Source organism: Limulus polyphemus, unplaced genomic scaffold (assembly GCF_000517525.1).
Source record: "Limulus polyphemus unplaced genomic scaffold, Limulus_polyphemus-2.1.2 Scaffold322, whole genome shotgun sequence".
NCBI lineage: Eukaryota > Metazoa > Arthropoda > Merostomata > Xiphosura > Limulidae > Limulus > Limulus polyphemus.
This window is the reverse complement of record NW_013665932.1, coordinates 532,681-559,913: the sequence shown is the minus strand read 5'-3', so window position 1 is coordinate 559,913 and position 27,233 is coordinate 532,681. Positions and strand designations below refer to the sequence as shown.

The 27,233-nt window shown below is 31.8% G+C and overlaps 1 protein-coding gene across 2 annotated transcripts; it reads left to right on the top strand.

The window, feature by feature from the left end:
- The first annotated feature begins 6,111 nt into the window (after positions 1–6,111).
- LOC106457368 (doublecortin domain-containing protein 2-like) lies at positions 6,112–26,869 on the top strand. Of its 2 annotated transcripts, XM_022383278.1 has the most exons (9): positions 6,112–6,674; positions 9,289–9,343; positions 12,232–12,308; positions 13,165–13,296; positions 15,119–15,145; positions 15,839–15,991; positions 19,647–19,870; positions 21,358–21,482; positions 25,709–26,869. In XM_022383278.1, the coding sequence occupies exons 1-9, from the start codon at positions 6,337–6,339 to the stop codon at positions 25,886–25,888; spliced, it is 1,311 nt and encodes a 436-aa protein (XP_022238986.1). In that variant the 5' UTR covers positions 6,112–6,336; the 3' UTR covers positions 25,889–26,869. The 2 variants fall into 2 exon arrangements, with proteins under 2 accessions (XP_022238986.1, XP_013772233.2); XM_013916779.2 differs by lacking the exon at positions 15,119–15,145.
- Positions 26,870–27,233: the final 364 nt, after the last annotated feature.

Here is a 27,233-nt window from a genome sequence, read left to right as displayed (position 1 = left end):
TTTGCAATTAATAATCAAGCTGTAATTATACGCTAACTTTGAACTTGTTTGTCAGTATTTCCAGTCAACATTTCTTGGAAATAACTCCAAAGAAACTTATGTCACCACCACCTTACTACAGAATAATTATCGTATGAAGGCCTTTGGAAATACGCCATGTTGCGTACTGCAATAAACATAGACCAACTGACAGTTTAATAGCGAGACTGATCTCAAAGAATATCTGTGAAAAAGCAGAACGTGTGAGCTATCTTCTTACTCCTTAACATTATCAGAGAGTTATTTGTAGGAAAGCCAACTTAATACACTGAGAGAGTTGTTTATAGGAAAGACAGCTTGACACACTGAGAGAGTTGTTTATAGGAAAACAGCTTGACACACTGAGAGAGTTGTTTATAGGAAAGACAGCTTGACACACTGAGAGAATTGTTTATAGGAAAGACAGCTTGACACACTGAGAGAGTTGTTTATAGGAAAGACAGCTTGACACACTGAGAGAATTGTTTATAGGAAAACCAGCTTGACACACTGAGAGAGTTGTTCGTATGAAAAACAGCTTGATACACTGAGAGAGTTGTTCGTATGAAAACCAGCTTGACACTGAAAGAGTTCTTTTGTAAGGAAAGCCAGCTTAACACTGAGAGAGTTGTATGTAAGAAAACCAGCTTGGCACACTGAGAGAGTTGTTTGTAGAAAAGCCAGCTTGACACACTGAGACTATTATTTGTAGGCAAGCCAGCTTAATACAATGAGAGAGTTGTTTATAGGAAAGACAGCTTGACACACTGAGAGAGTTGTTCGTATGAAAACCAGCTTGGCACTGAGAGAGTTCTTTTGTAGGAAAGCCAAGTACTACAGACTTGTCTTTATAATTTCGTGCAGTTTCCCTTTGTTCTATCTTCAAAAGTGTAATATTTTTCACTTTAAAATTTAGTGTAATATCTTAAAATTTAAGCCTCGTTTGAATTGTGGCTGCGTTGTATTGATAGTTATTTACTTCACAAAATATACTTCTTATATAAAATTAAGAACATTTTCGGCATTATTTTGACGTATGCTATTTGGATTTATTAAGATTTTAGTGTCTGTTTGTATCTATTCTCTCATTTCAAATAATACAGTTTGTTTTTATTTATCTTTAACTTTATAGATTATATTACATTACAGAGTTTTATTGTGAAACATGAAACCTTAGTTTTGTTTTATTTTTTCAAGATTAATTTTGCTTTTATAAAAAGAACATGCATGTTTCTATGTAGGGATCAAACTTCATTTTGTTTCTATGTTACGATTTAGCATTTTAGGCGGCTGAATTTCCTTTTTTATATTCTGTGGAACTGTGATTTCCTATATATTTCGGTTACTTTATATGTTTAACATTAACTTAGTGTTCTCTGTACAAAGTTAGGTGAATATGGGTTCCAAGTCTCGTTTATGCACCTGATCCCGAAGGTAGGAAACAATAGATACTTCTTTGTGTTACATGTAATTATATACATCATATAAAGGCTTGCGTTGTAATAAATATTCCATACTTTGTTTAACTTATGGAAAAAAAAGAAGCAATTTGTGCATGCAATGCATATTAAATGGAACAGAGTTCACAAGTAAAATTCAGAACTACATCATAGAAATACAAATTCTTGTCCCACAAAAAATATATGGAATAAATTGTGTGATTTATTGTTATAGCTCAAACGATAAAACATTAGAATAAAGTAAAAGTTAACCAATGTGTTGTTTGCTGAATGCAAGAATGTTTGTAGTGGTTAACTTGAAGGTCCAAGAATCGAGTCTCGATATGCTGATGACGGCTAGAGAAAAATGTTGCTCGTACGTTATTTTCCCACGAAAGAGTTGATACAAAGTACTGTAAAAGTCTGAATGTCTAAAAGCAAGTAAAGTAAATAATTCATCATTTATTTACTTGAATTATAACTATAGTTGTCATGTTATGTACTGTATAATAGGCACTAACTATAATTTAGTATAAAATTAAATAAATTTTACACGTCTTCTGTTAATATATATTATTATACACGTTGTATAAGATGCTATTTTTATGGCACTTTTATGGTCAGTATTGCATAAAGATAATTTTATGTAACTAATAACAGGAACTAGATTAGAGAAATAACTTACATTAATCATCTACTGTGACATTCATAAACATTGTTGCCCAACAGTAAGTTGTAAGAATCCAAAATACACAACAGATTCTGGAAATATTAAGCAGAGAATAATTTCGAACATGAACAGCCAGGGGAATTAAGCAAGCACAAGTGAATGAATAAAACAAAATCTTCATTCATATAGGTCACAGAAACGTATTGCTGGGGCTTTACTTAGTTAAACTGAGCAGTCTCTGTGTTCGTTATGTAGAACTTCTCTGGTTGCTATAGCTGGGGAAAGAACATCTGCACGAGATAAATACTTTCAAGTCAGAGAGAAGTCCTTGTGCAGTATCCCACAATCTTAGATTACTTATGTTAATAATAATTTATATTATACACATTCAAATAAGATAAACCTGAATTCGCACGAACTTGTACAAGCTTCTGTACCACCCCTTGAAATGAGTAAGACCTAACTTCAGAAGAGCACGATATAGAAACAGGGTCATGAAAGTAGAAGCCCCATATGAGGGCTTTCGGAAACAGGTCATGAGAAACCTTGGTTAATTTGGGCACTAGCATTTTGTCTCAGTGTAGTTTTGCCTCCCATTATTTTAACCTCTCACTATAGTTAATGTTTCAAACTGTATAACAGTTTTATATGACAATAGGTGACCTTCCAGTGACTGTTAGCTGACGTAAGCTATCTCATCAGCAGGTAGGACAGCTATCTCATTGGTTGGTGAAAGACGCCAATCTGAGTCATCCTTTCAATAGGTGAGACAGCTTTTCCTACTGTTTGAAAGCTGCCATTGTATGCCACCCTGCCAATGGATGGGACAGCAGCCCCTGATAAGTGAGAAAAATAGTCAGTAATGAGGCGAATACCTTCCTCAGGCAGGGAAGCAGCTGATTATTTAGCTCATATTCAGAAACAAGATGCTAATAGTGGTGGATAGGTACCAACAGCAGCTGTTTCTTCAGCAGATAACTGAGCAGGTTCTCACCAACGAGGACGAGTCAGAGAAGAAAATTTTAAAGAACAATGGTACTCAGCTATCCAATAGCAAGGGAAGGGATACAGATAGCAGCTAAGTTCTGGCAACTGGAGTTGCAATACAGCAGGCACCTAGGAGGGGAGAGCATGGACTATGGGGCAGAACAGGCCTTTCCTGTGATGAGAGGTGATTGCTGAGGGAGGCACAGATTAGGTGGAAACACGGAAGATTTGTACGCCAGGAAGTTAAGGTGCATCCAGCACCTTCGCTGATTGGCAATTCCCGAGATTAGAGTTTATGTTCATCTGAGCATTGGGCTGCTGGAACCTGTCTATTAAATGACTTTCCCATCAAACAAGATTTCCTGTGAGGTGCATGGATTTTTCTTTGTTCTTAACTTGTAACAGTAGGGATAGCGATATTGACGTTATTTTATATGCTAGTCACACCCAGTCAAGGTGAATGTCTCACTTTAGTGTTTCTAGATGTTTCTCATGGCGAAGTTGGTCGAGATTTTACTTTCTGATCTGATTTTAGCATTTTCTAGTCACATTTCCTTTTTAAAATGTCAGGAGTTAAACTCACCCTACTTTCACTTGAACGGCCAATGACGAGTAGCATTTACACTCTGGGAGAAACGACGTTATTGTTAGTATAATGTTATACTCTCCCATTAAAGAACAAAATCTCTACAGAATATGACCAGAGCTCCATGGAAAAAATATTCTGAATCTCTAGGAAATATCTACACTCATCTTTTTTGTTTATTGTTCTTATAAATAAATACTGATCTTACATTATTCAACACTGAGTTCAGTCTCTTTTCTTCAACTCAATCATTTACTTCTGTAATTCCTTTTCTGTTCGAATTTTCAGTTATTTGAAATGCAACTCTTACCTGTAAGGTAGTCAGTAAACCTAAAAATACCATACCTACATTTACAGTAAAGACCACTTTAATTGCAATATTACTTCCATTTTAATAATATTTTTGAAAGTTCGTCATACAATTGGCTGTTTTATATTACTTAAAAAAACATTTCAACTGAAACTTTTGCTGACACCTTGTCGACTCCCATATCAATTCCGATTTTTACTAAAAGCTCTCAGAGGTAAACCATGGTACACAATAGATAGTTATAGCTACTCATCCATCTACCCAAGAACTAACAGCCAGGGAAAATAACTTTTTATATTAACCCTCCAGTGAGATGAGGGTAGAGGGATTTATAATGAACATTAAGCGGGTGCTGCATTTAATGTTGCATAGCCTATGATATATACTGGTGTAGTATTTTCAGATAAAACTGATTTCTCCTAAAAATGACAAGACAGGTCCACTTAATAATGGGAGATTCGTCAAAATATCTTCTGCGAATTAATTAAATGATTGAATTCGTTAGAAGCAAAAAAAAAAAAACTGAACACAATCACAATACATAATATCTATTTAAAATAAATACAGACTGTATACTCGTGATCTTGTTCTAGACTTTATTGGCTGAGATCGTTTTCCAGCCTGAATAAAGGTCATATTAACACTTAAATCGTCAGCATCAGAGAAACCTAGAGTGACTAGTGACACATGACTGGCTGTTTTCAATGAAATGCGAAAAAGATCATCACCTCAAGAGGTATCTATCTAATTTCAAACACCCTGAGTGACCTTGCAGCTAGCCTTCCCATGGGAACACAACAGGTACTACTCTAGGTGAGTTGCACAGAACAATAGGTAGTAGTGCAAAAGGAAATTAATGATGTTCTTGACTAACGTGTTATGTAGAAACTGCACATACTTGCCCAAATAACAAATTTTAAGTATTTCTGATATTAATAAAATGAGGCAGAAAATACATAGTATGCTTATATACCACACTTGTACTAGTACAGTTTATAAATGAAACAAAAATACATTTTGCAATTTTTTTCCTTTACAATTCAATGTTTATAACATTAATTATCAGTCTTAGTAAAGTATAGATCTCAGGGACCTTGCTAGTGGTGGTAGGGGCGGAGGTCAAACGACTACTCCAATTTTCTAAAAAGTGTAAAAGGTTCACTATCTACTTATTTTTCAAATTAAATAAACACTTGACTTTCATGTAAATCACTTAAATTATTTCTGTAGAAGATCCACATTCTTCTCGAAAAACACCACTTTCCCCCACTATGAAGTGCTAACTACGTCACTGGACCTATATGACTACAAAATTACACGAATGAAAACTATTTCACACAAATAGAATTTGATAAAAATATATAATTACACGATTATCGCTCATCCCTATAAGCCGCGCTATAAGCCGTTAGCTGGAAAATATGCACTGATCAAACGTGATTAAAATAGTGTTAAAACAATAAATTTATTTAAATGGACCCCTGGCTGGCCACGGAATCTGTTATCCACTTTCGCTGGCTCAGCGCTAAACACGAGGTTTTAACATGCAAATCTTCGAGATTTGATCCCTACAGTGGGCAAAGCGCGGATAACCGATCGTATAGTTTTACGTTAAAAACCAAATAGACCCAGTTAGTATGGTACTCGTTTTACTGAAAATCAGAAGATTATTACCATTATTTTAATTTTACAAGACGGTTTTCTTTTACATTGTACGAAGTTGATGTTTTTAGGACGAAACTGAACATAACGATTTTTTTTTCTGGTGGAGGGACAACAAATAATAAATATAAAAGAATAAATAGTTATTGCTATTTTACTGACAATAGTCGAGTCGAATGATTCTTTGTTATATCATAATATCAAATCTAAATCATCGATCACTGGTTCCAGAAAATACACTATCTATCGAAAATATTGCACCTATTAAAAATAAGTGTTATTATCGCGCAACTTAAACTGCAGATAAAAACGAGTAATCATACTTTAATACCAGTAGTTCGACTATATTAGATGTGTTGTACCCTGACACGTCGTTTTCCAATCATCACTTCACTTATTGAAAAGTCCGACGTTATCAGCATTCTTTGAAGCAATAAAGCGTTCCCTAGGCAACGTACTGCTTTTTTGCATGACGTTAAACATACCACTATCAATATTTCGTGGAGAGGTTAGGGTTAGGTAACTGATTCGTATTTCTTGGCCTTATTTAAATTATTATTGAACCTTAAGTTTGTCTTCAATGAAAGTACCTTATGATATCTAAAAAAATCCACTTTATTTTCCTGCCTTCTCATGGATTACATTGCACTAACCCATCGTTAGGATGGCGTCATCAAAATTAGGTGCCGATAGTTCTAAGACAGCTAGTACAACTGGTGGAAGTGTGGTTAAGTCAAACGTTCCAGAAGCGAAATGGGTCCACGTTTACATCAACGGCGATGAATTTTTTCCAGGTTTTAAATGTGTGATAAATAATAAAAATTACAGAAATTATGAATCTGTATTAAATTATTTGACAGAAAAACTTCAACCAAGCTTTGGTGCAGTAAGAAACATCTATACTCCTGTACATGGAACAAAAGTAGAAGAAATCAAATATTTGAAAAATAACCACAAGTACGTGGCCGCAGGCAATGAACGTTTCAAAAAGTTTGAACCAGGGTATGTAAATATTATACAGTGAAAATTTTATAAAATCTTGTACAATATTCCTAAACTAAAGTTAAACACAGTGTGGTACTACTAGTAGATCAGACTACAGTTTTGACTTTTCATATTGATAGACGCTTTGAATTACACTTGTTCTGATTTAGGACTATTTATATCATTTTGATTTTAAAATAAGATCTAAAAGTTAACAAATCAGTGGCTATAATCACTAGTATTCAACTATATCCTACATAGTACTAAGACTAAGAACCATTTTTAAGGTTGTATCTTTCTTAATTATACTTATAGAATCTTTCATGTACTTGGACTCGTAAGAGAGAAAAACAAAACCCAAAACCACAATAAATTTTTCAATTTCAGTGTAAAGTGAAGAAAATAGACTTTTTTATCTCTTGAACCATCTTAGTTAGGGTTGCCAACTCTTGAAAAGTTTGAAGTAGAATTTTTTTTGTAAGGCGCTCTCCATATAGCACGTTATACGATTTAGTCCACTTTTTTAGACAGCTTCTAACATTTTATCTCTAAAGTCTAAGTAGGACAGTTGTCAACCTTGAATCCATTCTAGTAAGTCAATATTCTTGGTTACTAATTCCTAAAATGTGCAAAGTATTCCAAGTGAGGCCTAACCTGTGTTTTTTACAGAGAGATAATATGTTGTGTGCCATCTTATCAAAAGCTCTGGGGAAATCTTGGTACACAATTTACGCATTTTATTTATTATCCAGGTAACAAATAACATCCTCCAAGAAGGAAACAGATTTTAGGTTTGGTGAAACTTTGTTGGCTTTCTTTTATGATCATGCTAACCTAAATAATAGTACACATGAAATATGATGCAAATGAAGTTGTGATTGTCAGAATCGTACAGAGTTGTGTCTGATTGATTATATCTAAAATTTTTATTTTTTGATTTGATGCCATTTTTCTTCAGTAAACAATAGCAGATTTGTACACACTAATACTTTATTATTATTTGTCTCTCCTAACTTTTTTGAAATAGTGTTGATATTTATGCAGCCTATGGCTGCAAACAGTACTTATGATACAGCTGTAAAATATTCAAAATTGACTTGGAAGTGTTCAGTCTCTGCTGTATTCATTTCATCACTATTCTTTTCATATAGGCACAAGGATGAACAGAAAGTATTTTGCTTTCACCAAAACAAAAAGTTTATTGCAAATGGCAAGTATTTAACCTGACCCATGGTTTGGGTATTTGACTAATTAACAACTTAATAGAGTATCTGTGGTTCATATGAACTCTTACTGTTTATATCAGTCATAAGCTATATTAATGTACCCGTAATTCAAACCTGTATGCTACACCTCAACAATATAGTGAGATGTCATAACAGAATTATAGAAAAAAAGTAAAAACTGAAAAAAAGAAAAAATTCAATTTCAAAAAAATGTAATTATAATGTGTTTTAATTGTAAAACAAACAAAACATTTTGAAGAAAAATTTTTTGTAGTGTGAAATAACTAATTTTTTTTAGAAAACTAGTTTCAATAGATTAATTATCGAGGCTGCTTATGTGTGATTGCAAAATTTTAGTCAACCAAAATAATGAGATATTTTTTATTTGATCACTTTTTTATCATTGGTATTTCTCAATTGTCATATTCTTTTTGAATACTTGTAGAAATGTTTTTTTAATGATTGAGTAACTGTGAGAGATTGTGTAAATTAGGCAACATTTTTGAAAAGTACTTAAAAATATAAAAACTTTGTCCTTGAAAGTAGTTATGCTTGCCTGAACCTCGGCCCGGCATGGCCAGGTGGTTAGGGTGCTTGACTTGCAATCCGAGGGTTGCGGGTTCGAATCCCCATCCTGCAAAACATGCTTGCCCTTTCAGCTGTGGGGGCATTATAATGTGATGGTCAATCCCACTATTCGTTAGTAAAAGAGTAGTCCAAGAGTTGGCAGTGGGTGGTGATGACTAGCTGCCTTCCCTCTAGTCTTACACTGCTAAATTAGGGACAGCTAGTGCAGATAGCCCTTGTGTAGCTTTGTGCAAAATTAAAAAACAAACTTGCCTGAAGCTGATAAAAAAAACATATTTATGCACATTCTCAACCAGTATGGTCATAACATAGATACATATGTAGATGTTTAGTGCTGCTATACTTATTTTTAACTATTAACATATAATAGAGTTACCTACATATGCAAAAGACATTGAGTGAAGTTTTGAGAGAGAAGTATTCAAGTGAATTAAATATGTCAGATGAGTCAGTATCTTTGTTTGTAGTTTCCAATAGGAGTATGACTGCTTTTCTTAATGAATTATCATATTGTGAAGCCTTTTTATATCCAGCACATGGAATGTTTCATACCAATCCATCTCATTAACCAAAATTGTTCCTCAGACAATCATAAACTTTAATTTTGCTATAACACGTCTGAAGCAACAAGAAGTAAAAAATAACCATAGACATCTACAAAAAATTAAGCTAGAATATAAAAGTACAGGGCACAAAATTTAAAAATTTAGTCATATGTGCATCAGATAAATCAATAATATTTGTCTTTTAAAAAATCATTTTAAAGAAAAGGTCAGAATATTAAAAAACATTTATCTAATGTAAACTTTTCAATGCAGATATGGAGAAATTGGAGGAAGAACAAGAAAACCAGTGCATAAAACCTACTCAAAGGTAAACAGTTCCAAAACATTATGAATTAGTAGTTCTAAATCTTCACTTAATTTCATTTTATATTCTAAAACTGTTTTCAGGGTATGAATTTGACATCAGAAGAAAGCCATTTTTACTTAAGTTTTAAACATTTCTAACTGAAGTAAAGAGTGGTTACATTATCTTTAAATGTTTATGTATTGATACATTTAACATTGTGTTTTTGGATTTGTATATATTAGTATCGGTGTATGCAATCAGTTGATTATCTGCATATGTATCAAACTGAATAAGTGGGAATAAGAATTAATCATGCACTAGATATTTTTGTTAAAACATCTTCAGTCTTATGCTTTAATAGTTTACATTTGATATAATTTGAATCTAAGGACTGATGTATAGAGTTTGATAGTAGTTTTAATTTCCATATAAATATGATAATAAAAATGATGTTTTTTTGGAAAAATAGTGTAATGATAAAATGCTGGGTAAAATGTATACTAAAAACCCTGTGTGATCTAGGTCACTATTGCTGCCACAAAGTGACATAGCATCATAGAGCTTGTTCCTTTGAGATCTAATTTTCTTCCTTTATTAAGTTTCCACATTTATTTGATATAAAATGGCATAGCAGGGAAACTATTTCCTTCCACACACACACACACTCCTGGCCAGTCTTATTTTCACTGTTAAAAAAAAAGTATTATTGGTTTTAGGTTTTTATTATCTTGTTTTGTTTTGTTTTTGATTGTCAACATTATTTTGCTGTGTTTAGATCCTGTTTTGTTTGGTCATAGATACTGTTAAATATTCTACATGTGGCCTGTTAATTAACATCCTGTAGCTGTTGAGTTTGTTGCTGCTTGCTTTTCTTGTGAAAATATTTTGCATCATTTGACACAGATCAGTTTGGATTTATTTTCTGTTTCCAGAGCAATATCTTGGGTCTTTTATCTGTGGACCCAGTAAGTTTTCTGCTTACAAATCCTAAATTTTGTTATGTACATTTCACATTGTCTTAACTGCAGTATTCAGCTAGGTGGCTTACCTGGCTTCTGTGTAAAATCTCTGTTAAAAGAATAGTTTGTCAACGTGGATGTGTTTTGTTTTTCTAGAACATCAGCCTCTTACATCTTCTCTCTCTTTTTTATGTTATTACTATCATTATTAAAGAGGGAGTAACTACTCTGAAATGACTTTTACTCATGTTAGACATTAACAGACTAATTTACCATTAGTCTGTTAATGTACTTTGACACATTGAATGGTAGTGTCTTTATATTAGGCTTTCAATAAATGGTAGAATCATTCTGACTCTGACAATGTTTTATCATTTTTTTACTTAATGACCATTATTTGTTGTCAACTTTTGGGGAGAAAATGATGCGTCCATAATCTATATAGAAATTTCCACCTTCTATTTAACAATCTTAGGATGATTAAATTTAATCTTTTGGAACACGGGTGTTTTTTTCTTTAATTGTGCGGAGTGGTAAAAGTAATGCTTTTTGTTGCAGGTTTGTTGTTTTATTCTGACCTGATTTTTCTTTTGAAATGAATGGCTTTGCTGTTAGATGCTCTGGACAACATAGAGTGTGAAGTTATTTCATCACAACTATTAGTCAGCTGTGGTAGTTGAAATGGAACATAACTGTTGTTTAAGTTATTTTTTTGCATGATCTGATGTGTTTCTTCATTTGTAAATGGATTTTCAGCATGGAGAACATCCAAAACTCCACCATTTTGTTGATAATGAGGATTCTAAAAGAATTATTGGCCTAATTATGTATTGTTCAGATTTGGTGTAAAAGTAAGCTCAGATAATTTTTTTATGACCTCCTTGGTTTCATTTTCTCTTGTTTCTTTCATTTCTGTAGAGAGTATTATGTAGTATCTGAACAATGAGATTCTGACAGCATATCAATAGCATCATCTCGACTGGATTCTGTGAGATTCTGATGGCACATGAATAGCATCATCCCCACTAGATTCAGTGAGATTCTGATGGCATATGAATAGCATCATCCCCACTGGATTCAGTGAGATTCTGATGGCATATGAATAGCATCATCCCCACTGGATTCAGTGAGATTCTGATGCCATATGAATAGCATCATCCCCACTAGATTCAGTGAGATTCTGATGGCATATGAATAACATCATCCCCACTGGATTCAGTGAGATTCTAATGGAATATGAATAGCATCATCTCGACTGGATTCAGTGAGATTCTGATAGCATATCAATAGCATCATCCTGCCTGGATTCATTTTTCATAGGGAGCACTTATTTGGGTTGTTTTAGTTGTGGTGCAGTTGTAACATCACTCAATTGCATGCTCTCTTAGATCTAGTCTACAATTAGAGATAGTATTACTGTTGCATCGTAAGATGTAACTTTTTTTCCTTAAAACACATTACTCTACATCATAAATTCATTATTATTCCAGAAACACATCTTCAGTGTTATTTGGAAAATATTAGTTTTTTTTTAAAAATCCTGACCAGTTTTCGAAAATCTGTTTAAGCCTTGTATAGCTTCCAAGAATGTGGATATTTTTCCTATACGTACTGTTTTCTCTTTCAGTAGGTCATGAACTTATTAAACCCAAGCAGCTAGCCAAGCTTAATCTGGATAATTCAGTGATACTTAATTTGTGCTAACTCCTTTGTTTATTGTGATTTTCTATTCATAAGTGTTACATTATTGGTTTAAAAAACCTGTGTACGACTTCCACTGAGTTGGTTAAACATACTGTTTGTGGGTGCTCCTCTGCAGTGTAAGCAAGAATTATAATTCAGTTAATTCTATAAAACATTGCAAGAATGGTTTATGGACTACGCATGTGAATGAACTAGTAAACAACATTTCATGGTTTTAGTTTTGTGTAAATATTTTTCTTTTGACAGATCAAACCTGTTGTACATAGCAGAATCCAAGCAGCTTCTAAAGTTTACAAATCTGCACCGGAAGTTATTACAGTATTGTAAGTTCCATTAATGTATATTACAAATAATAGTGGCATCAAATCAATGACTATTGAATATAGTTATAACTTCAGATAATAATTGTATTACATGTGAAATAACTTATAGCTATATTGGATTAAGTTTTAAACTTCTGTTTAGTGTGATATTAGGCATCTTAGAGACCACATAAAAACTTTACAAGCAAAATTACCAGTCATGGCTTTTTTTATAATTTACAATCTTGACTTTTCAACAAAACATTTTATTTCTATAAAGACATCAATTACTGTAATTTATAACTTGGTTGGTTGTATAGTGCTGATATATTAAAATTATGCATACTATGAGTTTATGATATGAAATACTATGAACATAATACTTTATGCCAGTGTTTCCCAACCTAGGTGGTACTGCCTCCTAGTGGGGAGTAGTTAACTTTGAGGGGGGGGGGGGCAGACAGAAAAGTTTTGAGAGTTTCAAAGTAATATTTGTTAAAATTAAACCATAAGAAATGGGGGGGGGGGGTTCTTTCAATGTGTTTGAGCAAAAATCATTGTGTGGGTGTGTTTGTGGCAAGCAAATTCCCACCCCCAATGCTTCTGGTCCATTCATTGAACATATCTCTTTTGAAAGTATTTGTATTAAAAGTTTATAAGAAGGGAGAATCAGTGCTCATTGTTTGTTAAAGGGGGTGCTGCAGCAAAAAAGGTTGGGAAACACTGCTTTATACCATTCGTTCTTGATCCTTAATAACTTGCATGTTATGTTTAATTGTTTCATATTGTAAACAGCAATACATTTAAAATAAACCCCTTATGTTTCACCAAGCCAAACCTAAATTGGTCAAATAAAGCTGCTCTAATATTTGAACAGTGTCTTCAAGAATGGAGATGACCTGTCACCAGCTCATAAATTTGTCATCACTAAAAGAGAACTAAAAAACTGGAACCATCTGTTACAAACAATTGGAGAAAAGGTCCAGCCACAATCCTGTTTTCTCAGAAGGTAGGATATTTTTGTGTATTAACATAAAATCATTTAGTCATAAAACCAGTTTTAACAGTAGTCCCGAAATGTTAGTATCATTTGATTTAACTAAAATGAAAAACAAGTTAAAGTAGGTTTAAAGCCATGGGCATAATCCGACTGAATTGATTAAATAATTAAGAACTTACTGAGTGGCCCCCAATCTCCAGTACTTGAAGTTTATCTATCTAATGGAAACTAATCTCCCAAAGGATCTTTTGAGAACATATCCCATAATGTCTCAAATTAACAATATCTTTTCCAATTTTGTGCCCATGGCTTTGAGATAGATATCATACTGTTCAGATGTACACAACCTTCTGAACATTTAAAGGTATGTCAGTATATTTTCTGTGCACAATGTACTTCCTTATTAATAAGAAACTCCACTTAATGTATGTAATTTCCCCAAAAGGGGGCCAAATGCCACCTGGAGGGGGTCACCTGTTTTAACAACTCACACCACTATATAGTAGTGTGTTGTCAATCAGTCTGTAGACACTAAAATTACATCACTTAGGGTATGCTTAATGTTGAACTTGTATTGTCATGACGGCAGTAAAACATGTGCATGCCATGAATCACTAGAATAATTATGCATTCTGTAGGCTACAACACAGCATGACATATTAACTTCTGAAGCAAGAAATAAAAATGTTTGTTATTCTTAATTTTGGTTTTATTTACTCTTGAAACAACGCTTTTGGGGACCCTGCAGAAGCAAATCTAATATATTCAGGGTGAGGCAAAAGTAGTTATACAGTTGCACACTTTTATTAATACAAAGAAAATTGAAACATAATAACATAAGTAATTTCTGTTAATTAAAGACATGAACTGAACACATTGTTATGTTGTTCTTCAACTTAAGTGTTCAAACACATCTGACACCTATCTTTCACAGAGAGGCATAAGGGTATGTTTTCATTGATGTTCATAAATGCCTGAGATACATACTCAATATTGGATTTTAGGATAGTTGTAAGTGACAAGGTGATTTTACAGTGCCTTTTTTACCGTGTAATATATCTTTCTTATGATTCTAAATATTCATCTTGTTATACCTTGTAAAAAGTTTTAATTAAAATTGAATTATTTACTCTTTCCATCTGATTATTTTTACATTAAAAGTGTACATGTTATATGCTGATATATTTTATACTATTCTAAAATTTGTTTTTGTATTTGATTTATATTTGTGAGACTTGATTTTCAAAACATGGTAAGAAAAAAATTAAAGCTTCTCCCAAAGAAGTAAAGATTCCTGCTCATACTTATGGTAACCTGTATCCTCTGTTTAAAAATATCAAGTTTTGTAGTTTGATTTATTGATAACGGTTTTTTCTTTGTTATATATTCACTTTGTCACAATTACTACTTCAGAATATACTTACATATATTCAGTGGCATAACTACAAAAGATGCCCCCTCCCCACACACACACGTAAAAAGAAATTGGGTCCCCTACATTTATTCCATTTCTTGGCAATTCTTAAGTCTGTCAGGCCTTTCATAACTTCCCACACCCCCGTCACCGGTAATTGCGCGCTGAATATGCCATTGCATATATTCTTTAATATTGATAACTAAAGTTATGTGGTGTTAAAATTTTCTAAATGTCATATATTATACATCAAATGTATTTATAATATTGTAAAGGTTAATAAAGGTATTTTTCAATAATAGTTAGTGTCATGCATGTTGAGTCAAGTTTTAATGCAAAGATAACTATAAATTATACGTGAGTTGTTCACAAATTGATGTTTTATTGTGTGTTTTTTTTTTCCTTTGTGCTTGCCAGTGGTGAGTCAACTGACCAAGTTGTAAGGTAAACATATCAACAAATGGCATGTTTTATTACAGGTTATGGCATTTCCTGTAGTTTTCTTTTCTGCATGAATTAATCTAACTATATTTGCATGGGACTTTAATGTAGTGGTATCACTCTGTTTTTACTGTAGTCTTGCTTGTAAGGTCTCACACTGTGGTTAAATGCTACTTGTATTTTTTCTTTTTTTATACCTCCATTTTTATTTTTTTCACCATGACCTAGTTTATACACTGATTTCTTGCAATAATTTGTAATGTTTCTATAAGTGTATAGATGTTTTGCTAAATTAAGAAATGTTTAATGTTTTTGTTATTTGGTTCAGAATTTTAAATTGAGCAGTTTTAAGAAACAAAAGTACTCAAATTAGTGATTAAAACAAAACTTGCATATTTTCAGGCTACTTTGAATTGAGTTTTTTTTTGCAATTTCTTAATATATATTCAAGGATTTTAAATAAATTGCCATTTTGCAGAGCTTAGAATTGCAAGAATTTTTAAGCAGATTTCTATTTTAAAAAGTTTAATATACTTGTATCATCAGGAGTTTCATTTATTGTCCAAAATGTCACTTATGTGATTTTGTTTTTCCAGAAATATTCTAAAAAAGTTAAAGTCCATGTTACAAAAAGTGCATTATTTTTCGTATGATTCTGAGAGGTTTAACATATAAACTTTTATTTTTTGTGTTCAGACTTCACACAATTGATGGATTTCAAATTAAAGGCCCAGAGGATTTGGTTAATGGTAAAAAGTACGTAGCAGTTGGACATTGTGAGACCTTTAGAAAACTTAAATATGGGGTAACAAAAGAGCACCTCAACCTATCAACAAAGTTAACTCCAGCGTAAGTATAACTAGTATGTGATTGTACATGTACTTTTCTGTAGCTTTATGCCTATGATGTAAATTATATTTCTTTTGTCTGCTTATCTGTATTCAGATTTCTAGCCCGAAATATTTTGTGTGTGGAGAATAGCTTCTTATTTCAGCCAACATTTTGTTATTGCAGCTTCGTCGGGGCTCATACTATTAGTCCTGAGGAAGTCACAATGGCAGAACATTGGCTGAAATTAAAATAAAAGTTTTTTTAATATTATATTAAAAGTAAAGATTGCTTTTTCTAACTTTATTGCCAAAATGTCTAAATCCCTCTAGTATACACTATAAAGTCTGAAATACAAGGAAATAAGACAGTTGAAAATGTTCACTTGCCAAGATTGTCAGATGTATTGAAAGAACTTAATAATTAAAACTCATCAGTAACAATTATCAAATCTGTGTTGAAGAAGATTTGATGGAGGTTAATAAATCTCAACTATATTTTACCAAATATTAAAAAAAAGAAAGTTGCAAATTTACAAATTGTCAGTTACAGTTCTTGAAGTACATTTCCAAGATTTATCTTTAAATGTACAATAGCCACTGACAGCTGTTTCATACATATAGAGTTACTACAACGTTTGTGGTGAATTTGAGAACCACAGCTGTTTCATACATATAGAGTTACAACATCTTTTGTGGTGAATTTGAGGACCACAGCTATTTCATACATATAGAGTTACAACATCTTTTGTGGTGAATTTGAGGACCACAGCTATTTCATACATATAGAGTTACAACAACGTTTGTGGTGAATTTGAGGACCACAGCTATTTCATACATATAGAGTTACAACAACTTTTGTGGTGAATTTGAGGACCACAGCTATTTCATACATATAGAGTTACAACATCTTTGGTGGTGAATTTGAGGACCACAGCTATTTCATACATATAGAGTTACAACATCTTTTGTGGTGAATTTGAGGACCACAGCTATTTCATATATATAGAGTTACAACAACTTTTGTGGTGAATTTGAGGACCACAGCTATTTCACATGCATTTATCAGTTATAAACATTTGAAGTCTGTTGAAAAGAAGAGAAGCATGAATGCAATTTTTTGTAGAGGAAGAAAAGCATATTTTATAATAACTTCAAATGAACCTCACAATAAGCTACTGTGTCTTATGAATACAGACCAGATATTTTCTATAATCTTTCAAGTGAACATGATCAATACACACCTCCGATACTAATTATTACTGTAATGACATTCATTATCTTGAAAATGGCATCAATGTAATTTTACACAAACAAGTATATTTCCCAGAAACCTTTATACCAGAACTTATTATATCTATAGGGTGAGCACTCAAATATCCCCTTTCCATGAATTTTAAAGCTTTTTTTTTTTAATTGAGCAGCAGAGTAAGTAGGCCTTTTGTAAAATATTTTACTGTAATACTATATTTAATGTTTATAGATTATCACTAAGAAACTTTCCTGATGGTACCACCTCAACAACTTACTGGTACTGCACTCTGGTGTGTGCAGACCCCTATGTCTTTTGACCAATGTTTTACTATATTTTGTACAACTTTTGGCTTAACCCAGTGGTGTGATCATATATTGTCTGTGTCTCAAAAGATATGCCTATAATTGTATAAGGATTCTAGCCTCTCATCACCTGGAATGTTAAACATCAATGATAAGAATATAATTCTGTGGACACTGCATGTTGCATTATAAGTTTGTTAACCAGCTTTGGACTTGTTGTTTCAACTTTTTTTTTATTAATGTAACATGTATCTTTGACCACTTTGTAAAATAATTCTTCATCACCAGGATGCAATTAATTAAGGTCTGTCAGATTTGCCAGTGTACCTAAATCATCACAAGCTAGTCTTATCAAGTAATGTTCCAATACTGTACTCTTGTAATATTCTATACTGCTTTCTTTTTTATTTCTATTCATGAAACAGAATAAACTACGTCCATCCCCATAGAATTTTTCAAATTTTTAGCTACAGCATGATGGCTCTGAGTTTTTCAAGTACAAATGTTTAGCTTATAGCTCTGTCATCTCATGACCAATTTCGGATTTGATTACAGTTTTTGGACTCAGGAGGTTAAACTCTTTTGATTGATGTATTTGACTGTGCCCAAAGTCTCGTAGATTAATTTATTCTAATTCTGCCTAAAAGAATTTCAATTTGAGGGTAGGCTGGTAGTGATCCTGATGAGTAATAGAATCAGATCGGGTATACGCACCCTCCCACATTTGGTATTGCTGGCGCACAAAAATATAGCTAATAGAAAAGGTCTCATAGATTAATTTACTCTAATCCTGTTTAAAAGAATTTCAAGCGCTACAGCTATTGAGGATTCCCTCTTTTTTATTTTTTTTTCTAATTGAAACTGTCAGGAAAATGCCAATTGTTACTGTTCTCTGTGATCTTTTGCACTTTCAGTATAGGATGTTGTTATTCAGTTGAAGTGAATCTCATTCAGAACAATTCATCTTACTTTGAGGATTGTAGGAAATGTTCTCTGGAGAGAATGTTGTTTCTGGTGGTGATGTCATTGGTTTAAGCTTCTTTGGGTTTATACAGTTTTTTTAAATTTATCTTTTTGTAAAACACATTTTAGTTTAAGGCTTCAGGAAGCCTACTTCTGGGATACATTGTTTTTCTTTATCATTTAAACATGGTAGTGCTTTTTCTAAAAGTGTTAGTCATTCTAATTACTACTAATGAAAAAGAACAGTTTTATCTGCTTTTAACAGTTTTAAAATACATTTTAGTATGCAGATTTTCTGCCTTAGGCCCATTTCAGACACAAGATGTTTATTAAAGAGACAGTTGACAAATTATTGGAAATGTCTTAAGATGCTCCCTTGCATTGTCTTGGAGCACTGACTGTTACATACTAAGTATCGGGTGCTGATGAATAGGGGGTCGTTGTAAACTATGAAATGGTCAAAAATGTAATAGATTTTAATTATGTCAAAAAACTAAAACCAGTTGATTTTAATTACTTTAATGTTTCTAAATATATCTGTCAAAAATGGTCAAATCCCTCCTATGCTGAGATAACATCTAAGAATAGCTGTTGAACTCTGATTCGATTGACATAAGCAGATGAGAATGACATATATATACCTGTTCATTGTGTATTTTCACCATTCACAGATGTCGCATGACTAGAAATGTTCAACTCTGTAAATCCTTTAGAAATTAAGATTAACATGAAAAAGGCTGTTCTAGTCACTGGCCACTTCTGTAATCAGTCAGACATGTAACTTCAGCAATTAAACATTAATAGGAAAGTTGCAAAATATTGTAGTGAATTAAAGAGAGCTTTGATGGTGTGGAACTTTGTTAATACAATTATGCTAATCTGAATACGAATAAAATTTCAAACTTTTTATATGAAACTTTATTTCATTCACTATTCTAAATGGAAATAAGTTGTTCTATTTCATTAATCACAGTTGGTTATTTTTCCAAACTGTTATTTTGTAATTGTGTCCTTTCAGAAGTGAGTTTTTTACTGTTCTTCAAAAAATTGCAATGTAAGAATGATTATTAAGGATGTATAGAATAGTTTTTACTTTGTCATAATCATTTCATCAGAAGCTATATACATTTATATATATGTACATATATGCATTTTAGATCACAACGTCGTCTTCCTTTGAAAGCGGGAAACATGGGAAAAACAATGACAAGAAAACCTCTGAGGGAAAAATCCAAAGATGATTTTCAGAAGTTAACTACAGTCACCAATGAAGAGGAAATCAAGCCAATCCTAACTTCATCTGCTGCTGACGATCTCTTTCATGCAAAGAGCAGCAGTAGCAAGTCAGATGAATGTATTAGGGAAGTTGACCTTGATCAAGGTTGGTGTATATAACAACTTGTATTTTTTAAACTAAATTCTGGTTAATTTTAAAATGTTTATCTTTGGTATTTCACATGATAAGACTGTTTTATGATACTAGGTAATACCTGTTATCATTTCTAGTTTTTGTTTTGAAATTAGTTTAGTGTTGGTAAGTTTTATTGTAACTGTAGTCTTTCTATTTTCACTTAATAATTTTATTCATTAAAAGAAATTTTTATGCTTTCAAAATTCTTTTGGAAGTTTACAGTAAGTTTACAGTATTAAGAAATACCAAACTACAAATTTTTACAAACACAATTAGTATGTTTAACTGGAGCACTTGAAACTAATATATGGATTAGAAATAATTAGTTGGGATCCTATGTAGATTTATTTTTCCTTTTGTAATTATAACATGTGGCATACCACTTACATGGACTATATTTCTGTACTAAGGTTATTTTTTCTTAGTCTAATATTACATAATAAATTTCATTAGTTGTTACGCACCGTTTTTGTTTAAATACTCTGTATTGACCTCAACTGAATTACTTTTTACCAATCAACTTTTTTTTAAGAACATACAGTATCATGAATAATAATGGAAACAATGATGGAAAAGGGTATAAAAGGCAGATACTATAGAAATGCCATTTAATAAAAATAAGCTTCACCAGAGTACCACACCAGTATAAAGCCTTTTAAATGAACAGGCAGTCAATCTGTGCCAGTAGTAGATGTAATCAAACCAAAAGTTGAAAGCAGCATCAGACCACAAACAATGAAATGAGCAGAGTTGGAGACATTCTCTTTGTAGATAAATCCAAGTTTGGATTGCTTTGGCTACATTCGGCATCAGTTTGTTTGATGCCAGAGAGGAGAATGGTATCGTAGGCAACATCAATAATGAAGTACAGTGGAGGTTAAATACGTGTTTAAGACTGCTTCATAGTTAATGCTGTCAGTGATCTATGCAAAACTGATAGCATTCTGACTGCTTGCAATTACAGGCAGATTCTGAGCCAACATGCCATTCCCACTAGAGCATGACTTGATTATTGTATTTTTAAGGACACTAATATTGAACACATTGTATCAAACCTAAGAATCATTCCTGAGTTACACTGAACAAAATGTGATATTGTAAATTCAGTTTTACAGCATGTGAGTAAAATAATGCAATGTGAGTAATGCAAACAAAGTTTGCTGTGTTTATGAGATGTCGCTTACTATTGGAACTAAAACAGAATTTTGGCTTCTTTTTTTTTCTCACTCAAACATTTTTGAAGAATAATGAAGAGTCCATGTTCATAATATTTTCGAAACTTGCATTTGTTTTTCTATTTATTCCAAATATGAACTTCTTCAGATATAACAGATAATATTTTTATGTTTGAATTAGATCCTCTTCGGCTTCTGAAAATAATCTTCAGTATTTTGAAAACATGCTTACAATATTTTATCATTTAAAGCTCACACTCAGTAGTCTGTATATCTCAATAGACCTGGGTGGAGTCTATAAAGCCAAACAGCGAAGTCAGATAACAGAAGGAGCAAAAGAAGTACAGGATTCTTCTGACACAGCTATAGACTTACCAATTGATGACATAGATGCTGAGGAAGTTGTCGTAAGTTTTAATTCAAAACTGATCATGCCCTTTTACTAAGTAATTTGTAGCCCTACAAAACATTGTCAAGCCTTTTTATAAAAAATGATGGAAGTAATACATAAACAAATATCTTTGAGTATTTTTTATATTTTTTATTTTATCAAAAAGTATTCTTTTTTATAGCATTGTTTATAGCCTTCTATCTCATTAGGTTGTTCTAATGTGCCAAACTGAACTTCACATTCAAGATAGAAACACTCTTTGATGTACTAATAACTAAACTGAACAGCATGAATACCTCGCTAGAAATGTAATATGGAAAGTGATAGAATATGTAGTTTACTATTATAAGTAAAGTATATGTGACAATAATATTGAAATTGATAAACGAAGTGTGATTTCAATAAGCTAGATGTCATTTTGTTTGTATGGTTTTTTCAGATAAACATTTTTGCACATGTAAAATTTAATTATTTTTATTATTGCTATTGCACTAATGAATGTTGACCTGATAAATGTCACTATAGTATTTAATAAACCTGTTATCATAAGCAGTTGTATACTTTTTGTCAGTAGTCACACAATATAAATATTTGAGATGGGTGGCAAGTACATCCAACTACTTTACTAGCTAAAAATTAAGTTTGTAATGACGTGCAATAAACAGCTGAGGGCAATTTATTATTCGAATAAAAATACTTCATACTTTCATACACTGGAAAACGTGTACGTGCACACACACACACACATATATACACATTAACTTTTCTTTCAGTCGTCTTGTAGACTAACTAAAGGCTTCCTGTAGACTGGCACTGGTCCACTTATTAGCAGTTGGAAAACACTACAATATCATATTATCATGAAACCCCAGTATTTAAATATGGAGCAAACTAGAAAAACAAAAATAGTTTCAGGCATAATACACATAAATATAAGGGACCCGATTTAATGGAATCTTGACAACCAAAAGCCTTATTGGATTAACCCAGGTCTTCACAAGACGTGATTAGAAAGCCTTAGTAGGTCTCTTCCTTCAAGCTGAAGTTGTGATGATCGTAGTATGGAAATCATGCAACTATGTGCTGATGCACATAAGTCTTTACGACAAACCCATGCTGTACTATTAATCGTTTATGATTACTGAGAGTACAAATTGTCTGGTTGTTTGTATTTGGTCCTGTCTTTAAGCTCCCCTATAACTGCCAGACATTATAAATAGAAATAACAATGCAGAAAGTATTATGAGAATAAAATAGTACATAAATTGAAGTTTATCAAAATATCAGCTTAATGGCTCTTCCAAAATCAGCAAATGTACTCATTTTACACTGTTTAAATTTTTAAGACAATTTCAGTTTTATGGTGGTATTTTCATCAGGAGTAATATAAATGCTGTACAATATTGTGTTGTGTTATGAAAATTAATGTGATGATAATTTCATTTATTTTTTGCTGCTTCCATTCTTGTGTTTTCAGGGGGGGGAGGATTAACAAATATCATTGATCATTTCACACACATAAGCAGGGAGATTTGAGGGGATTCGTCCGAACCCCCTATTTTTGTGATGTAAACAAATTATGCTTATGTGTAGCTGTTTATGGTATTTAACATTTTGGATGTTTGTGGATTTTATGTGAACAGCCATACAATTGTTTAAACTATATTTCATGCAAAATTGCTTCCAGATTTAATCTTGTAGCTCCTATTTTTACATGCTCTGCATGCTGATTGTGCACTGTACAATATGTGTTGGCTTTTGATCTCACAAATTAGAACCCCCATTTCAAGCATTCTGCATATGGGCCTGCATTGTTATATTTATCAGTTATAAAACTAACTTATCTCTCTGTGCATAATGTCTCCATCTAGCATGATTTGTTTTTATTAAGTCACTTGCAAATTTATTCAAGCTTCAATAATTACCTAGAACATTTTTTTATAAAGATATCAATAACCACATCGTTATAAACAGTGTAACAAGAAACTATCAGCTGAGGTTCATTGTAACATTATTGTGGTGAAATTAAAATTTGAAAATACAAATTAAGGCTATTTATCTTTTTTCATGGATAACTAAAACTTGACAATATTTTTGCATAAAGATAAAAAACTGATTGTATTTTTTTATATTTTTCAAGATATTAAATATTCTTCTTAAAGAGTAACTGTCTTTTTAATTCTGTTAATTGGAAAAAAGTTATACACTGACTGATATTTGAAAGTACCTAATCAGCTCATTTTAAGAATATTACTCTCAAAGAAAGCAAGTATCTTATTTGAAATTAACACTTTAGCAGTAAAATACAGCTCAAAGAGATACTTGTGTATGCTTTATCAGTCCTATTTCCCCATGCTGTTTGATTAGTGAATAAAACCCTACCTTTTAAGATGGTAGAAGTGTGTCAAGTAGAATTAACTCTGTGTGATTGTTGGAGATTCATATTGATTTAGAAATTCTAGTGAATAAAACCCTACCTTTTAAGATGGTAGAAGTGTGTCAAGTAGAATTAACTCTGTGTGATTGTTGGAGATTCATATTGATTTAGAAATTCTAGTTCGTCTAATAAAGGGTATTATCAAGGTAATATGTAATAATTCTCAGAACAAACTTTATTTAATTATAAAGATATAAGTGGTGGATTGTAGATTGGGGGTGTTAATGTTAAGTCTATTGATTTTTTTTTCCTCATTTCAAAATAAAAATATGATATAAATAAATTAAGAGTAAAGTGTTCTGTAGGCCATAAAGTCCTTCCATTACTTCAATTGGATGCTAATTTTGATTAATTACAAACCAATACACAATGAGAAATATAGTAGACTGATGTTCAGGGCTGGCACAGCATTCCACTGATAACATGAAATTTAAAATGTGGTGACTTGAATGTCCACAACATTATTGGTCTTAACTCTGACCACAGTACATGAATATATGCTGCTCCTTATATCAGCTCTGTGCAAGTCCACTTTAAATACAAGATGTTGGCAAAAAAAATATCCTTTAGTAGCAAACAGAATTTGGGTCTTAAAACTGAGCAAAAATTGAATGAGAGATTCCGTTATAAATTATTACAGGCATTGCTTTGGCAGTGAACTGTACCATAATGATATGAATAAAGTTCAGCTACCTTAAAGTCAAAAATACCAATATCTAGTAAATAATCTTTACTCCTGTTTCCTTAGTTGAGGAATGAATCTGTTAATGAATATCTGTAAAAAAGGCAAAACAAAGATCTATTAGAATATACAAATATGTATCTCTAGTTTCTTCAATATCATAATGTAGTAATAACTGTTAATTTTCTTTAAATATGTTCTTTTGTTGTTGTATGTGTAGTTCAGTAAATATTAAAAAAATTAAGGTTTTTTTTTTTCCTATCCAATTTTTATCTGTCGTAGCACTTGATATGTAGATATGATTATATTTAGTTTGAAAATGTAATAACTGTGAAAGTAATCTTTGTTATTTGTCTCCATATTTTTCTTGTTTTTTTACTCTAATAACTGAAAATTACAGCATCTGATAGTCATTTTATTAGAAATTAAATATGGTATCTCATTTTTTAGCCTTTTTGGTTATATATCTAAAATCTGCCACAGAAGAAGGAAATCATAGGACTTTAGCTTCATAAAAAGTTTGTTCATTGATATGACCAGATCATTTGAACAGTTACACAAGAAATTAAATTAAATTGCATGGCCTCATCTTTCAGTTGTTTTGAGACAACTATTCAGATTAATAAATAAATTAAAAATTAATCTACATGCCTGATTGCTGTATTCTGGCTTCACTCTGAGAGAGTGTTTATTTTAAAATGAAAAAAAAAATTTTAATAAGATAAAAACTGCAACAATAAATGTGATTTTTCAGTCACAATCATTGTCTTTCAAACAAGAGGAAACAATACATGCAAATGTTCTATCAAACTCAAATAGCTGTAAGTATGTGTATTGTGGCACAGAAACAGTGGGGTTGATAAGGAGTTTAAGTGTTTGATAAAATCTTCTATACATAGCAGAATGAGGTAGCTAAAAAGCTTTGAATACTAGAAACGTCTTCAATTTTGCTAGTGGCCTTCAGTACAAAATTAAATTTTTGTATCCCTGCTTAAATCTACATCAATCTGAGATTTATAAAAAAAATGGTTAAAAATGTTGCTTGCATGTGTCATTGAAGTACTTTTAGCATGTTATGTATTGTGTATGTGTCACAATTTTAGAAAGATGTATTTCTTCACAGGAGGAGGATGAGGACAGCACTAATTTGGAGATTGAACAAAAGATGCATGAACTAAGCTTTGCAGCTCCTGAGGAATTGGTTCCTTACTTACCCTCAGTACAGGGAAGACACAATGCTAGCAAGCACAACATGGTACAACAGGAGAACATCCACAGTGTTTCTCAAGATATTGTAGCCTAATGAATAATCAACATGGGTAGCCATCCTACTAGTAAAAAAAATATATTTGTTAACTAATTTGTTGTTGTATGATGAATACCAGACAGCACAGTTTAATTTAGTACAAAAGATGAGTAGTACAACTACTACATGAAGTGAACATTAATTTTCTTTCATGTACTGATAAATTTAACATTAATGTTCTTAAGCCTAAACTTATCAGTATTAAATTAATTTAAGAGGACAATATGTTATTTGCTCAAAAACTATTATAAAGTAATACTATTAAATTATACAATTACATAATAAACATAAATTTGTTTCTTTGCAAAGGCATATATACAAGTTTTACGTTCTTCAAATAAATAAATATATTAACGTTTTCAGCCTTGCTTAGAGATGAAAAGCTTTTTACTGCTCTTGTAAGAGATCAAATGTGTTCTTATGAAAAATATGAGTTCCAGCTTACCTCTATGTACATAAAAGTAGAAAATTTGTTATTTTCCTTTGAAAGACAATGAAGAGGGTAAAATTTATTAACTTGGGTAATTGTACTGGGAGGATACAAGGATGTAAGGAGAAAATTTTTAGAGCATGCTCTGTTTCTTAATGCAAAAGCAGGGTTTAATAAGAATAAAACAAATATAAATTATTTTAAACGAATCACTAATTGATATACATTTCTATAAATTATTTCTTTGTAATTCGAGAAACAAATTGTTCACCTTTGTTTCTGTTATGACATCTGAAATCCCATGATTTTGTTTCACTTCATGGTCATGATAGACCTGCAATGTTAAAATGAAATCTCAACTAAATCAATTTTGGCAGCTCAATATACTAAGTACTTGTACAGGTGGGTAATCTGTAATAGTTACTTAACAAAAAAAACTAAGAAATAGCATCTTTTTTTGCTTTATTACTTCTGTGAAAAATAAAGCTGGTATGTTAAACTAAAATAACAGTTTTGTTGTATATAAATGATAAATTTTAATAAAATGATCGTTTTCCCATTACCAAAGTCTGTTAATTGAATCTATAGTGAACAATAGTTCGACAACATAGTCACTTACCAATTGGTTTTTATATACTGATTACTATTGTAGCAAAACATCTATTAAAAAAATTATATATCTTTAAGATTATCAAGTCCAGATGTGGTTTAAGTTTAAAACAAGAAATACTTTTAAAAATTTTATCACAGTGTTATGTTTTTTATTAGACATAATGCAAAATTGAGTTCCATGGTTTAATCAAAATACAATTTAACGTTCCTGTGAATTTATAATGCATACTAATTTTTTTTAATATCAAAGAACCTACTGTTAAAACATCATAAATTTCTGGTAACTGTTTGCTTCTTTTT

What these genes read in the sequence shown, in the direction of transcription:
- LOC106457368 (XM_022383278.1), top strand. Translation starts at nt 6,337, where the DNA reads ATGGCGTCATCAAAATTAGGTGCCGATAGTTCTAAGACAGCTAGTACA. An exon ending in TTCAAAAAGTTTGAACCAGG is followed by an intron (nt 6,675 to 9,288) that starts GTATGTAAATAT and finishes TTTTCAATGCAG; the next exon opens with ATATGGAGAAATTGGAGGAA. An exon ending in CAATCCTGTTTTCTCAGAAG is followed by an intron (nt 13,297 to 15,118) that starts GTAGGATATTTT and finishes TGTGCTTGCCAG; the next exon opens with TGGTGAGTCAACTGACCAAG.